Below are 15,435 nucleotides of genomic sequence, written 5' to 3'. Positions count from 1 at the left end.
CCCATTGGGCTTTTATTCAAGCATAGGATGACTTGAAATATTAAAAGCCCAAAGCCCAAACCAAACACTAAAGGCCGGCCACTTAAAGGGAAAGGGAGAGAGTGAAAGTCAAGTTGTTGACTAGGTTTCTTTTTGTCTATATAAGGAACTTTATAGAGATAATTTTCTTAAGGGTTTTTGTGTGTTCAAAACAACTAAAGAGAAAAAAAAATTACTCTCTCTTCAACACCAAAGGCCGGCCACCTTAAGGGTGATTTTAGCTTATCATCTTTTCACATTTTTGGTCATTCCTCCATCCATCTCACTACACTAGTGGGTGTGGATCTTTAGAGGTCTTCTACTTTGGAGACTAAAGGAGAACCAAAGGAGCACTCATACTAACAAAGTAGAGGAGGCAAGGAGGGAGGCTAGGCTCAAGGAGTTCAAGGAACAAAGGGCTTGGAGGTGGTCCATCATTGGTCTAAAATCTAGATCAAGAGGTATAGATCTATTCCTACACTTTGTTCTTTACTTAAATGTTTTGATGCATTATATATAAACCTATGAACCTTGAAGGGGATTTGCATGACTAAAGCTTTGATTTTATTTGTTAACATGCTTCCGTTGCTTTCGTATATAAAATTTGAATTGTATATGCAAGCTAGTCATTAGAAATCCCACATAAATCTCATAGATTTCCCTTCAGGAAATTGGCCAAATTAAAGTTAAGGGGGGAAATTGACTAATTATGAGAGTTGAGGGGGGAAATTGGCCAAAATTAAAGTTGAGGGGGGAAATTGGCCAATGTTCACAAGTTTAGGGGGGGAATTGATGAATACCTCTATTTTTTTATGATGAAGAAATTTATTAAAGCTTAAAACCTCTAATACAACCGTTTCTATATATAATCAAAATTAAAGGCCTCCATAACCAAAAATGGAAGACAATAATCCTAAAAATGAGGATTGTACACTGAGGCCCAAATGAGCTAATGCGTCCACCATGAAACTAGCCTCCCTATAAATATGCTTTCAATTGATATGCTGAAACCTAGAAGCCAACCATTTTATATCCTCTATGATAGGTTTAAGATGCGGCATCCAAACATCTTGCACCACCTAGATGACTAGCCTAGAATCCCCTTCCACCATTAGCATCTTCACACCTTTATGCTTGGCAAGCAAAAGCCATTCCTTTAAAGCAACAGTCTCCGCAACTAAAATGATGACTGCATCAAAGTTGAATGCCCTGGTACCAACAGGTTGCCCCTCCTCATTTCTGAGAACAACAGCAGTTGCAGAACGATTCGAACTAACAAACTCATCAAAGTTTAATTTCACATAACCATGCGATGAAGGATGCCAGCAAATGGGGTGTTGGTGCCAAGGATCACCCCTAGAGATCTTCTTACAATTAACCTTAAAAAATGATTACACTTATGGCAATAGAGATACCTCTAGCATGTCACATCCCAAACTAGCTCCGCCATAGCACGATATTGCCCGCTTTGGGCTCCGGCCACGTCCTCATGGTTTTGTTTCTGGGAACTCACACGAGAACTTCCTAGTGGGTCACCCATCCTGGGAATGCTCTCGTCCAAACTCGCTTAACTTCTGAGTTCCGATGGAACCCGAAGTTAGTGAGTTTCCAAAAGTCCTCGTGCTATATGGAGGTGGGCATGTAGATATAAAGCACATCACCTCTCTCTCCGTTGATTGATGTGGGATGCTACATAGCAGGACTAGGATTCATACTTCTAAAAACTTTATTATTTCTATCATTCCACATTTGCCAACAATTAAAAAGAGCTTCACTAAGATCACTCAAATCATTGCATTCAGCATTATCAATTATTTCCATCAAATCTAACACATTATTAAATTGAGTCCAATTATTCTTCCAAAGACTTACCAAAAAAAGCTTCAATATTTCTTTAGCATGCTCGCAATTAAGAAAAAGGTGATTTTGCGTCTCATCCTCATTGCCACACATAGGGCACAATTTGTTAATATTTTGAATGAATTTACTCAATCTCATCCTACTATGAAGTTTTTCATGAGTAAAAAGCCAAGCGAAAATTTTTATGCCCTCCTATTTTCCTATTATTTTTTTGCGTAATACTAGTGAGACTAAATTTAGAAAGAAATTTTACAAACTAAATGATGCGTCACTAATAAAAATGAGCACGTTTATCAACGCTTACGTAATAAGCTGCTTATTAACTTCTTTGTCCTTTAGTTTCTAAAATTTTGTTTACAAATTTAGCTGCCTAGCATTACCTTTTTTTTTTTTAAGTAGCACATACTTCTTTGTTATTATAAGTGTTAGAGAGATCAAAATTTTAAATTAACTTTGCAAACTAAATGATGTGTCACTAATAAGAAATAGTTTTACAAAATATGTAATGGGACATAACAATTTACTTGCAACGAATAAGCGATGATGGATTATTTTTCTTGAATATCGCATGATGTGTGAAAAAGTACGAGGACATTACAAGGGCTAAACTATCATATTGGTCTTATCTTGATTGTAAGTGGTAACTTTCATGTGAATAAACTGTAAATGATAAATTATCAATTGATTTTATCTCAGTTGTGTGTAAGTTTAAAGTGAATAAATTGTTAACTGGTTATATCCAAACTTTAATAAGTTTTACGTGAATAAATTAAATGTTAAATGTATTTTGACTACTATAAGCGCTACATTAGCCAATTTACCATAGCATTCCTAAGTGGCTCATTATATAAAGAGTTGATTATAAATTCCTTAGATTGCTCCACTATAGTGTACTCAAACATTTTTTCATCCCAAGTTAGCCAAATTTTTGAAATGCACTAATAATGATTCGTTTACTAATCCATAACCAGAATGGGCGGAATCGAAAGGATCAACGTGAGGCGGAAAAGAGTAAAAAGAACCGGAAAACCCCCGAAAAAAGAGAAAACTGTCCGCTGCCGTTGCCTCCCTCACTCGTTCAAATTGCGTGGAAGCCTTCCAGTTTGTCCTTCCCATCGACTTATTCCCACCAGCAGATCTCTTCCAGAACCCAGAAAGTTTTCTCAATTGGGGTTTTCTTTTCCTCCGAATCGTTACCAGGTCCGTTCTCTGAAGCCCTCTTTGTTATCTCTTCCAAATTTCAGTTTAATCAGATTTGTCTTTTGTCCCATGGCCTTTGAATTTTGATTCTGCAATCTTCAATTCGGATGCTTCAGGTTTTTTTGGGAGGTTTTTTGTATCTGGGTTTTGAGTAAAATTTCTTTATTTCATAGATAAAGATTTAATTTGCTGTATTTGGTTGATGTATTGTTTGTTAGACAAAATACTTGATTAATTTATTTGATCGGCAAAATGGCCTCTGTTGAGTCCTGCTATGTGAACTTAGGTGTGTAGAGGGAGCACACTGCTCTAGCCCATTACGCTAAATGGTGAATTAATAAGAGAAATTATACGTATGACTTGTTTGATCCTTTGTGAACGAATGATATGATTTCTTGAATGCATGTTACTTATTTCTCTCTGTCTCTCTCTGCCTCTTGTTCGAGTGATTTGAAATTCTAATTTCTCATTGCGTATGGTTTCAAGTATGTTAATAGCATAGTTGTTTGGAACGGCGCTGCACATTTTTGTATTGGTTCTTTACATCATTCCACTAATCAATGCCTGATAGATTAGCTCCCCATCGTCCAACGCTTCTATGTTTAGAGATGTTTTCCGAGCCTGCTATTCGTTCTTGCTTCTCATTTTTCTCTCGGGCCCTTGTTTTCTTTTTATACGTTTCCTAAGAAGCTGGTTGATTGATATGTCAAACCTCTGCTTATAACCTTGTTTCTTTAGGTAGATTTTCCAAGTAGATTTGAGCATGTTTTATCAAGTGGAATTGCTCAGGGAAGTGCCTGTCCTTGCTGAAAATCTAGACCGAGACAGACTTGTTTCTACAAGGTCCGTTGTCACACGGCTTTTGGAGGATTTGTTAAGGGAGAAGGCAGACAAGGACCTCGGATACTTTCTTGCAGTCACTGGCCTAAAGAGGATAGGAAAGGGAGAAGTTGTGGACAACTCTGGAGACGTCTTCTTCCCTGTAGTATTCAATTGTCGCATGTTCCTACCTTGCAAGGGAGAGATCTTGGAAGGAGTCGTTCATCACATATACAGGCTTGGGGTTTTCTTGAGATGTGGACCTGTTAAATATGTTTTTCTCTCCGCTCGGAAAATGCCAAACTTCCGCTATGTTGCTGGCGAAAATCCAGTCTACTTGAACGACGACCTTGCAAAGATAGATAACGATGTTGTAATTCGCTTCAAGGTGCTTGGAGTCAGATGGATAGAGATTAGGGACGATATAAGGAAGGAGTTTGTGATGCTTGCCAGTTTAGAGGGCGATTCGCTTGGTCCCCTTACATTACCGGGTCCTGATGGACTGGATTTGTAATTCCTCAAATCAGATGAAGGTTTCTTTCCTCTTTGTAAATTAACTTGTGGGAAATAAATCTGAATTTTCTTTGTTGTGGACATGAGATTACCAAAATCATTTACTACATGTTCTTTCTGGATTGGTAATCACAGCTCTTTTAGCGACGTTTTCATTTGAAGTTTTGCATAAAACTCTGGGATGTTAAAATGCATTTGAATTTTTTTGCACTTCTGCACTCAAATTTAAACTTCCATCTCTGTAAATTATATAAGAAATGAAATATTTTCCAAAAAAAATATGGAAGAAAATAATATATTATAGTTTAAGGCAATTGTAGTTTAAGGCAGGGAGACTTTTTAAGTGCTAGGTATCAAGCGGTACTCTACATGTCACAATATAAGTGAAGAAAATAATATATTTTTTCATGTCCTTCACTTATATTATAACACGTGAAGTGCCCACTTGAATACCCAGCATTTGAAACATTTCTCCTTTTAAGGTGTGACTAGGGACGACAACCTTTCAATTTGGGAACGGAAATTTCATATCCATATTATAATTCAACGATCAAAACCGTCTATATTTTATAACATCATTTATACATCGTCATCGTGAAAAAATTAAACAAATACAAAAGCTTTAAGATGGATATTTCAAATCGTTAAAATATATTACGGAGTAGGCTCCACAAAAACGTTTGACAAAAGTTGCGTAAAAAAATGTTATCACGTAACGACTCTATCATATTATTTTATATAATAGATATTATCGAGACGGATTAGGAGAAAAAGACGGTTCAAAAACCTTTATAACCATATTCAAAATCATAACTGAATAACATTTACGAGTTTTCTCCATACCTAAGATTTCCAAATTTTCTTCCCAAATTCACACCATTTTGAGCGGTTTTCCACGTTAACTGTTATGATCCAATTCTTTAGGCCCTTAATCAACCTGCAAGTAACACAAAGGATAGAGAGGACGAGGGAAGGAGGAAGGTAGAAGGAGCAGAGCTCCAATATTTTTGTTTATATTTCTTTTGTGTAAATTTTGATCTGATTACAACCAAAGAGCAAGTGCTCTTATACACTAGTGTGACTAGAGCCAGCTGGCATTTCTAACAAATTTCCCTAATAACAAGTAAAACCCTCAATTACAACTAACATGACTCTTAATTTGTGATTAAGATAATCACAATCCTCGGTTGATAACAATAACGGGTTGAATTGGCGTGACACATCACGCATGCCAAAACAAACAAAAACCAAGGAAAGTGTGAAGAGTCCCCTTCTCCCAAGCCACTCGCCAGTCACGCAGTCTGCTCAGCTGGAGGAAAAGGTATGTGCTTTAGCTTTTGCAAACCCTAATCTGTGTCCATATATGTGTGTGTATGTATATTTATATATCAATGTATATGCATTTTTGTGCTTGAATTATTAGAGTAATTGGGTTTCACATATATTGAGAAATTGGATTTGGGTTTGTAGTTTTGTGAAATTTGGCTTCACAGTGAGTCCTTGAGCGATGGGATTTTGTGGGTCTGGTACTGAAATGGAGAGGTTTGGAGAACATTCGAATAGATTGAACAGCCAATTTGTGGTTTCAGGACCTCTTTGCGTTAGAGATTGAGATAGAAGATCATTTCAGGGAATGGGAAAATGGGGGTTAGGGTTTAGGGTTTAGGCCTGATTTAATAGTGATAGGTATGTCTTTGTATCAGTGCAGGAGTTCCGCTCACTTAGCAGCAGGAATGTACCTTAGTTTTCCACAACTAAACTGCAGCCAGTGATGGCCGGGTGGGTAAGAAGTAAATTTTCCGACCCTTCCCGTCCTTGCTTTGATTTATAATCTCCATTTTTTGCTCTCATTCTCACCTTCGGGAATGTGGGTGTTCCTGTGCCCTCCCCTCCACCCTTTTCTTAAAGATATTTCCTTATAAAGGAAACTGCTATATATACGTAATGTAGAACTAGTTTACATTAACAAACTTGATAAGTTAATACACTTTAAACAATATAAAATAGAATGAAAGGTGAAAAACTTAATAATTATACTTAACAAGTTAGCATATTATATATTTTTGTGGACAAAAGGGGCAAGGATTGGCCCGGATCGGAGATTTCTATTGCCCAAAACTCTGAATGAGGTAGGTTGTGCGGCCAATTCTTGAGGCAGTGTTTACCCTCATGCAGAGCTCTGTAGGTCTGTACGCTCGATTGTTTTCTAATACCTCTGCTCTGATCTTAAAATCTAAAATATATATGCCATTCATGACATGAGATAAGGATTGACAATATGTCGTATTTCGGGTTTTCTTTTCTTGGTACGTCTTTGCTGATAGTAATGAATGATGAATTAAAAAGGGGAGTGAGATGAGGGTTGAGGAACCGGGAGAGCATTCTCTATCAGCTTCTGCAACTTTACCTGTTTTCTGTCTATTTACTTTATAGAGAGAGATTCTTTTTTGTGGTATGTATAATAATTAATAATTCAGTTGCAGTGGTCATATGATGATAGGCATATGGTAAGGGGGATTGAATCCTATGATTTTATAGAGAGAAGTCAAGTGATAGAGTCAGCTGAACATTGAGTCTTTGAGGCATATGTAAAACCACGGGAAAGAGTTCTAGTAGGTAGATTCACTCCTGTCACGAACAAAGTAGGGCCTATAGTTGAGCTGGTGTTGCTCACAAAGTATTTATTTTCCTCAAATCTGAGTATCCCGCTTCTTCAGAAAAGGGAAAAGGTTTGGGAAGACAATAGTGAGAATGAAATGTGAGAAAAGTAGTTTCAATGAAGACGGCGAAGGGAGAGCATGCATGAAGGGCCCAGTGTGAGTTTTGGGAGCAGGAGAGAAAATTTGGGGAAAGATTATCTAAAAAACTGACATTGTCAGTATCTAGTTTGTTATTTCTATAATCCTTTGTAGCCATCTGAGCGATCTTGGAACAGTTGTGATTTAGTTGTCACTCTGCTCTGGCAGGAGAGCAGGATTCACTTGGTTTATTGTTTGGTTGCTCTTTACATGTTTTCCAAAGCTTTCTAGGTTTTTGCAGTTGTGATTTCGACACTCATGCATGTATATGTACTTGAGCCTTCTCTTAATTAAAGCTAGAAAACTGATTTGGAAACTTCGTTCTAGGTTTTAAATAATAATGAATCATCCAGAGATATTTTGGTAATATGGATTGGTTTAGAAACTGGTCTCCTGCTTAATTATTTGTCCTCATGGCAATCACCTTCTAGCAGGTTGTTACTTGCAGTTACTATGCCTTTCGTGAACAATCTTCTTTCAGCTCATGATTTTTTACATTTATAGAATATTGACTGCAGGCTAATGATTAACATACACGACAAGGACAGAGTGTGAGAAGAATTTAGGGATCGGAGCTCATGTAGAATTTGGTTGCTGTTTCTTTGTTTGGTTTATGACAGGTTGGAATTAGCAGCCATGTTTCTGAAAGTACAGTTGCCCTGGAATGTCGTAATCCCTGCTGAGAGCTTGGATATGAAGGGGTTGATGCTCCAAAAGTCGATTGTTGTCCGCCTGCTGGAGGACTTTGCATCAAGAAAGGCAACCAAAGATCTGGGCTACTATCTCGCTCTCACAACTCTGGAGAGTGTAGGAGAGGGCAAAGTGAGGCAGCAGACTGGGGATGTTCTGTTTCCAGTTGTTTTTAGCGCTGTTACCTTCAAGCTTTTCAGAGGAGAGATCGCAGAGGGCGTAGTTCACAAAGTTCTGAAGCATGGAGTTTTCCTGAGTTGCGGCCCAGTTGAAAACATGTATCTCTCGAAGATGAAGATGCCGGATTATGATTATGTGCCTGGGGAGAATCCTGTATTCATGAACAGGAAGATGTCAAAAATTGAGAAAGGCACCACCGTACGCTTCATTGTCATTGGGACTAAGTGGCTTGAGGCACAAAGGGAATTTCAGGCTTTGGTTGGCTTGCATGCAGATTATCTAGGACCGGTTTCTTAGATTGGTTTCCTTTGTAAGCAAATTGGACAAAGTGTTGTTCCTTTCTAATCATGATTCAGAAATGTACAACTTTTAGCGCTGCTGGCTGCTGTTGCTGACCTTATTAGTCTGTCTTTGCTGTGTTAATGTCCTTTTGTTTTTCTGTATGCACTTTACAAATCATCAATTTAGCTTTTTGCCTACTCTCTAAATTGTTTCCTTGAAACCTTGATGAACTGAATTTGTTGCGACCGAGTGTTTCCATTCGAGCCAATGGCGATTGCAACCTATCTGTGACGTCTATTGGCTGTTTTCATTCAAGAGAAGAGTATCAACACAAAACAGCACAGGGAGCTTTGAAACGGCTCACTTAACTCGTACTCTCTTCTAGCAACAAATCAACAACAATGTCAGGGGTTCCTCAAACAAGGAACAAGCACCATCACCATGGAGAGCCTGCAGGGCGAGATGACGAGCAAATACCATTCGTTTGGCGGCGTGTGTGGGCAGAAATAGCTCCAGCTACCTGAGTCGGAAAAACCTTGGTGTTTTCCACAATGTGTCACACCAAGGACATATTGGTAGACTGCTCCCGTAAAACTGATGTGATTCAGAAGGAATCACCCTCTATGGTAAAGTTTTGGAATCCCCTTTCCACCGCCAAAGCTGCCCCCTCACTGGTCGCAAGAGCTTCCACCTGCAGCGGAACACCATCACTCTTAATGCAAAGGATTGGTCGTAGTGCGAATTTGAGAGCTTCCTAATGCAAAGGATTGGGCAACCAACGTTGATGTTCTAGATTGACTGCTCAACCATACCAAGTCAAATTTAACTTTTTTGCTTTTAACTCTTGTGGATTAAAAAGGAATTGAATCAAATTTGGCTTCAAATATAACTTTTGTATTTTCAAAGGCTGGGATCCCACTTTTGACGCTGGAGTTATACCCAAAGTCAAATATGACTTTGCGTATAACTCCAAAATCATATATGATCTCAACTATTCTGGTACATTGAAGAGGAATTGAGCCAATATTAGAGAAAAATAGATTTTCCGGTAGGTTAGACATAGTTCAGCATATATCTACTTTTATTTATTTTATTTTTTTAAGTTTCAGCAAGTATGTACCGAAAATGTTCAAATTTTCAGTAGGTATGCTGTAAAATAGTTTCAGTAGCTACAAAACCAACATCCTCAACGATGTCCCTCCATATAAAAATACTTATGTTTCTTCTCCATCGTTTTGATAAGGTATGAGAGAGGAATCAAAGTTTTATACTAGTAATATACAAATACTTGATGCAAATGGTGGATTACCTTCGTGGATGACGTATTTTTTCCTATTGCATTCGAGGTTCAACCATTTCCAGCACTCCTCTTTAGATTATAGCTTAGAATATGGCCGGTCCTGAGATTTTTGAGGCTTGGGACGACGCCAAAAAATGGCCTTTACTTCATATAAGAAAATTATTTGTTTTCACACGTAAGACTTAGATAAAATTATACATAGAAAAACACTTCAAACTCAATAATTTAAAAACATGGAAAAACTAATTTATTTTGTATCGAGAGAAGGAAACCAAAAAACTCCGGACGTATAAGTAGATAGATGATGAGTTTTGGTTTCATTCTATCTTAACTTTTAAAGTGTTTTTGTATAAATCGTGAGGTGTTTTTTTTTTCTTATTTACTAACCTTGTCAATATGTGACACATCCCGACCCGAATTGTCCACTAGGACTCTGAATCTAGTTGTGTTGGCCGACACCTGGAAGGTGACAAAGCCATAAAGTTTAGTGATGTGGAAAATGTGAATGAATTTAAACCTAAAAGTGTCTAAATACAAGAGTGCGTTGTGAGCGGGAATGAATCCACTTCACACATGACGTCAGAGCATAAGTAAAGTACAGTAGAGTGGATTGAGAATCATACCATCGAAGGTAATCTCTAATACCAAGATTTGCCACGAATCCTCGTCGATAAGAAAGCTTAACTATTAAAATCTAAAGTCCGCACTACAATTCCCTAGCACGAATATCGAGGCATCACGAACCATCATCGCCTGTGGCCAAGTCCAATTTGATCGAGAAAAGCCTCAAATCGCCATGAACTTGTCGGAACCCTAGAATTGGGTGTTCTTCAATTCGATAAATCTGCAACACCACCGCCCCTAAAACTGTTTGGGCTTTGTTCCTGACCTTCAGAGAAGTGGTTTTGTGATGGTGATTGAAGGTAAATGTTTCAGAAATGGGTGGATCGCCGCCTAATACCCACGAAGTCGTGTGTCGGCCTTCATGAAATTGGAACCAAAACTCTCTGTTTTTGGGCTGAGATGGTGGATGGGAGGCCACCTGAGTGATTGGTAGGTGATGGATGGTGGTGATCAATGAGAAAAATGGCGGAATTCGCCGGATTTGGAACCAGGTCGAAACTAGGTTGTGCACGAGTTGAAAGGGAAGGGTTTATGATCCCATGCCTTTCACTCCTCTCTCCTTTCTTCCCTTCTCTTTCTCCCATTGGTCCACTCACCTCCTCATTCTCTGGTTCGTCCACCTCCCATCAGATGGGGACTTCCTCCCCTATACCACCTTCCTTTCCATTCTTCTCTTTTTCTGATTGGTTACCATTCCCACATGGTGGGAGTTTTAATTAATTTATAACTAAACTTTAAATAACTAATTTCGAACGTCCGTAACTATACCGTTATAATTCAAACTCGCAAGCGGCTTTCGCCTATGCGTTCGTACGAATGAGTACTACTCAAATACGCTAAAAGAATAAGTCATAAGTTTCTCTAGACGATGGTCAATGGAAGTCAAAGTCCTTACCTCTAGGGTATTTTTGTCAATTCATGCTTTTAAAATTACTAAAAAAAACATAAAATGAAGGACGGATTGTCATAATCTACCCACCTAAAAAAATTTCATCCTCGAAATTTAAAATCATTTGTTATACAAAAATAGTGAAAAGATAAGAAAAACAGCTATGTAAAGAAGATATCAAGTTAGAGCGGTTGCATAAAAAAGAATGTCATTCTGTCGCAATCGGAGTGCAGTGATTCCTCTTTCATGCCCCCAAACTCATACTTTTCTTCTCCTTCAATACAAAACTATAATATACCGCTTTTATAGAACATACAGTCAATATATATATATATATATATATAAAATAACATAAAGTAATTGTACTAAAATTAAAATTGAACATAGACTATTTTTCATCTACGCACTCGTTGCTTTACGTACTCTGAAGATAAGTATGTAGTATCTTTGGGTCGAGCCCAAACAATGAATAACTAATTAAGTTAGTAAATACAAATGCTAATGTAGAATGACCTACTTGTTTTCTTGCTTAACGAATCCAACAAATAAGTTATTGATATTACGGTCTGCAGCCCGCAATACCGACAACTTACTGTTGTCTCGATAAGCAAGTAACAAATTTCTGAGGGTGTAATATTACTATCATGCCCCTTATTAGGAATATACACACATCGTCCGAACAAAACCTCGATCGTGCTCACGCACTACCCTCTCGGGCAATGTCATCAACATTACACAATTTCTTACATCATAATCTCGATCATTCAAATACCTTTTTGTATTACTCCTCTGTCAATCATACACTATGCATAAAGTCTCCATGCAACGTTTTCAAACAGTGCCAAACTCAAAATCGAAATTGTAACCGTAGTTACACATAACTCTAGAGGGATAGGTGTTAGTCATAATCATACTGAAACCATAATACACATACATACAATATGTCCACCAAGGTCGAGATAAGTCATTCCAACTAGCCATTACTCTAAGGATGAAACATGGTATTATACCAAAAACTTAGTATGCATGGCCTTCAAGAGGACTTCCCAAGATTTAGAAGTGATATGCGCATCACAGTGAGATACAGTAGTGACATGCATACCATATAATCGAACAATGTAATCCACAACACCTTAGCGAACAGATTCATAATGAGTTTTTCTCGATTTTAGAGAAAACCTAAGTCAAGAAGGCTAAATGAGCACTCAAGAATTTGAGGGTCAACACAAGTCCATCAAATCTAGAGTTCAAGATATCTAGGTTGATTGTATGATCTCACACTACAAAGGTAGTTTACAAAATATTCAATCACCAACGGTAAAGGTTCACTCAGTAGAGTAATTGTTGGGTGATTGAAGAATTAATGGTTGCAATTAAAATTTCAATGTCTGAGTGATTATTCTAGATGGTCTGTTTACCTCAGAAATAATACGAAAAGCAGTGGAGTAGACACATACTCATGATTGACTAAAATGCTTTCCAGCACAAGAAGATGAAATACCATCAGAATAGACGCCTATGGAAGAGTAAGAAAATCTAAAGAATTCAAGAAAGAGAAATTCTCTCAAAGGATCAACAATGTAGTCCATCTGGGCCAATAGAAAGTGGGTTGACTTGTCAAGTCGGTCTCTAATCATCGAATGTCATCATAATCTCCACATGCATGAGATACCTTGTACCAGGAGCTTATGGTAATATTTCCCTATCTCCATTCAGATACAGGAAGTGATTACAACCATTCGAATGATTCTTAATGATTTTTAGGTAACGTCAAACCAAGCTCGTGGATTCCAACTAAAATGGAATATGACAGGTTGAAAATATTTCAAAGATAATTAATGTCTTTTTGCACAACCGGGACAATACACGATAGTGCAATCATAGATGTTGATTTAGTTCTTCCACTGCCGCTGTCGAAAATTTAATTATTTTCAAAAGAAAGTGCATTTAAAAAGTTTGTGAGATTGGTGAAAGTTCTAGACACATTTCTCAACAAAGAAGTGTCATTCGGTTTCCCAAATGAAAATGATAACAATTGACTCTAGGTCATGAATAAGATGGTTCATTTCAAATGGTTTTTACCATTGGAAAGTAAAAGCGATTATCCATCATGCTGCCTCAGCACAGTCAAAACATCTAGAGAACATGTCATCATGGATATCCAAGTGATCAATGTCATTGAAAAGTGTAAAATGAAGGTGAAATGAGACAACAATTCAGTTGTCAGAAACTTTATTCATAACTAACATCCCGATTAAACTAACTTTCCTCGGTTGTGAGTGAGGAAAACACTATAGCTGAAAATCGCTAACCAATTGTCGATAAAATCGATAAGACCAAAGATATCTCAAAATTCACAATATTTTGTGAGAATTTCTACTTTCTTTCTCTACAATCTTTTTGGAAAAAGAAAGGAATATCGCTTATGGAGATCACATCTCCCGAGAAAAGTACCAATTTAATCAAAGTTAACTGTTGAGGAATTTGATACAAAGCTGACTGTCGATGTCTAAAGATTAGATTCGTCATTGAAGTAGGTAAGTAAGTCGTCAACAAAGCTACTACAAATTCGTTAGGTTATGGAAGAAAGCTCAAGTTACAAAGGTGGGTTGGCTAGACCATCAACTCGAAGTAGGGGATAAAGTGTTTAGTCTAGGTATGACCCTAAGATTCAATCTTTCGCCTTCGCGGGTAGGTTTGAGGTTTCCAAGATAAAGTGTTTAGTCCTGGGTTAGGTAAGTTCCTAATTGGTAAACTTTATAACTAAGTTTCTCAATGACGTCGAGAACGTTCAAAATGAGTAAGTCAAATTGGCGTAATACTAAGAAGTGGGTCGATGATGTACTTTACTTCACCATTTGATGATTTCCCAGATAAAATTTTGGGAAACGCCGCCAAAGGTATTCGTCCTTGAAACGCACCATACTACTTCTTTTCCCTACGACACCTCCTAATAGGTCTTCATGACTTTCTCGATACTCAACTTGCTCTTACAGCGGGAAATTAACTCATGCTTCAATTCTAATGCTTGTGGATGGAGTGACCACAAGAATGAATTGTTGAGAACGTTCTAGTTACCTAGATGGGTAAAACAGTTAACACAACTGCGAGTTTACGCTTCTTCTAAGAGGCTTGCTCCTAAGTTTATGAGATTTAGTTTCTTCGGCTTAAGTAGTCACTGTTAACCAATCTATCAATTGCGCTGCTAATCACGCATTTTAAATATGTTGATATTGTTCGTTATCCTAAAACTGTGAACCAACGTTCTAGTATAAAGGTATCACTCCTAGATACTAATACATATGTCCGGTATCAAAAGTCATACCGCCTGAATACTGGTTAACAACTCCCAGATATCGGATAATATTGTCAATTAGTAGCGCTACAATGGACTAACCACAGGCTAGAGCCCACTCAGATAATTGGTTTTGGACGATTGGTAAGGAACTGGTTCGATGGGGTGGTTTCATTAAATCTAAAGAAAATACTTACTATTTCGGGGATTTATACTAACCGTAGGTGTAATATCTTGTACACATGTGCCTATGCTCGTCGAAATGATGAGTACATCACCAAAAGAAACTCGGGAAACTAGCGTTGGTAGGAACGTCCTAAGGTCGAAAAAGAATTTTCTAATAATCTACTTTAGGATAGACTTAAACGGAAGTCGATCTTCCTCCTGAAAATCCAAAATGATCACTAGTGCATTTGGAAAGATTAGTGCTATTAGGGATCAAAAGTGATTGTCCCAAGATGTTCTTTCGTAGAGTGCTACCACTTTAGCACCACATCGTCACACAAGACATTTCTAGAGTCTTGACGAGAGTAGACTTCGTAGGATATCTAATAGGTGGTATTCTAACAGATACTGCCAAGGAATCAAAATTATTTCTGATTTCCAATCTCGAAAGGTTTAGTACTGATGGTTAGAGAATAGTGATGGAAATGGTTGGTAAAGTCTCTGGTGATACATAGTTATCGATACATTAGCCCTGCTTTAGGGTCATTAACTTGCCTCAAATTTACACCTTTCCTTGGCAGGGCCATCAACTTGCCTCAAATTTACACCTTTCCTTGGCAGGGAATTTCTTCGCTTTAAGTCTAAGGCGTTCGCCAAAGTAATCTTCTAGAATGTCAATAAGTCGACAAAACTGCCCAAAACCTACGAAAAATAACACATTTTTTGTGATTCGACCAGAAGGCAAGATTCGAACATTAGCTTAAGAACCTAGAATGCTTACATCACGCGTGTGATGAATGCG

General features: G+C 37.7%; 2 protein-coding genes across 4 annotated transcripts; both read left to right on the top strand.

Annotated features, from left to right (window-relative positions):
- The first annotated feature begins 2,715 nt into the window (after positions 1–2,715).
- LOC103416864 (DNA-directed RNA polymerase V subunit 7-like) lies at positions 2,716–4,491 on the top strand. Of its 2 annotated transcripts, none has more exons than XR_011577396.1 (2): positions 2,716–3,078; positions 3,817–4,491. XR_011577396.1 is itself a non-coding variant. In XM_008355078.4 (2 exons), exons 1-2 carry the CDS (start codon positions 2,851–2,853, stop codon positions 4,409–4,411), a joined length of 819 nt encoding a protein of 272 aa, XP_008353300.4. In that variant the 5' UTR covers positions 2,756–2,850; the 3' UTR covers positions 4,412–4,491. The 2 variants fall into 2 exon arrangements, 1 of the variants encoding a protein (XP_008353300.4); XM_008355078.4 differs by having other exon boundaries at positions 2,756–3,078; positions 3,821–4,491.
- Positions 4,492–5,523: 1,032 nt separating this feature from the next.
- Positions 5,524–8,566, top strand: LOC103425709 (DNA-directed RNA polymerase V subunit 7-like). 2 transcript variants are annotated; one of them, XM_008363797.4, is made up of 2 exons: positions 5,524–5,731; positions 7,829–8,566. In XM_008363797.4, exon 2 carries the CDS (start codon positions 7,845–7,847, stop codon positions 8,373–8,375), a length of 531 nt encoding a protein of 176 aa, XP_008362019.1. In that variant the 5' UTR covers positions 5,524–5,731; positions 7,829–7,844; the 3' UTR covers positions 8,376–8,566. The 2 variants fall into 2 exon arrangements, with proteins under 2 accessions (XP_008362019.1, XP_008362018.1); XM_008363796.4 differs by having other exon boundaries at positions 5,545–5,731; positions 7,727–8,566.
- Positions 8,567–15,435: the final 6,869 nt, after the last annotated feature.

The sequence above is a fragment of the Malus domestica genome, chromosome 16 (assembly GCF_042453785.1).
Source record: "Malus domestica chromosome 16, GDT2T_hap1".
NCBI lineage: Eukaryota > Viridiplantae > Streptophyta > Magnoliopsida > Rosales > Rosaceae > Malus > Malus domestica.
The sequence above is the reverse complement of the archived record's forward strand: the minus strand, read 5'-3'. Positions and strand labels throughout refer to the sequence as shown.

Coding starts and splice junctions, on each gene's coding strand:
- LOC103416864 (XM_008355078.4), top strand. CDS start 2,851: ATGGGCGGAATCGAAAGGATCAACGTGAGGCGGAAAAGAGTAAAAAGA. Junction 3,079..3,820: donor TTCCTCCGAATCGTTACCAG/GTCCGTTCTCTG, acceptor TTCTTTAGGTAG/ATTTTCCAAGTAGATTTGAG.
- LOC103425709 (XM_008363797.4), top strand. CDS start 7,845: ATGTTTCTGAAAGTACAGTTGCCCTGGAATGTCGTAATCCCTGCTGAG.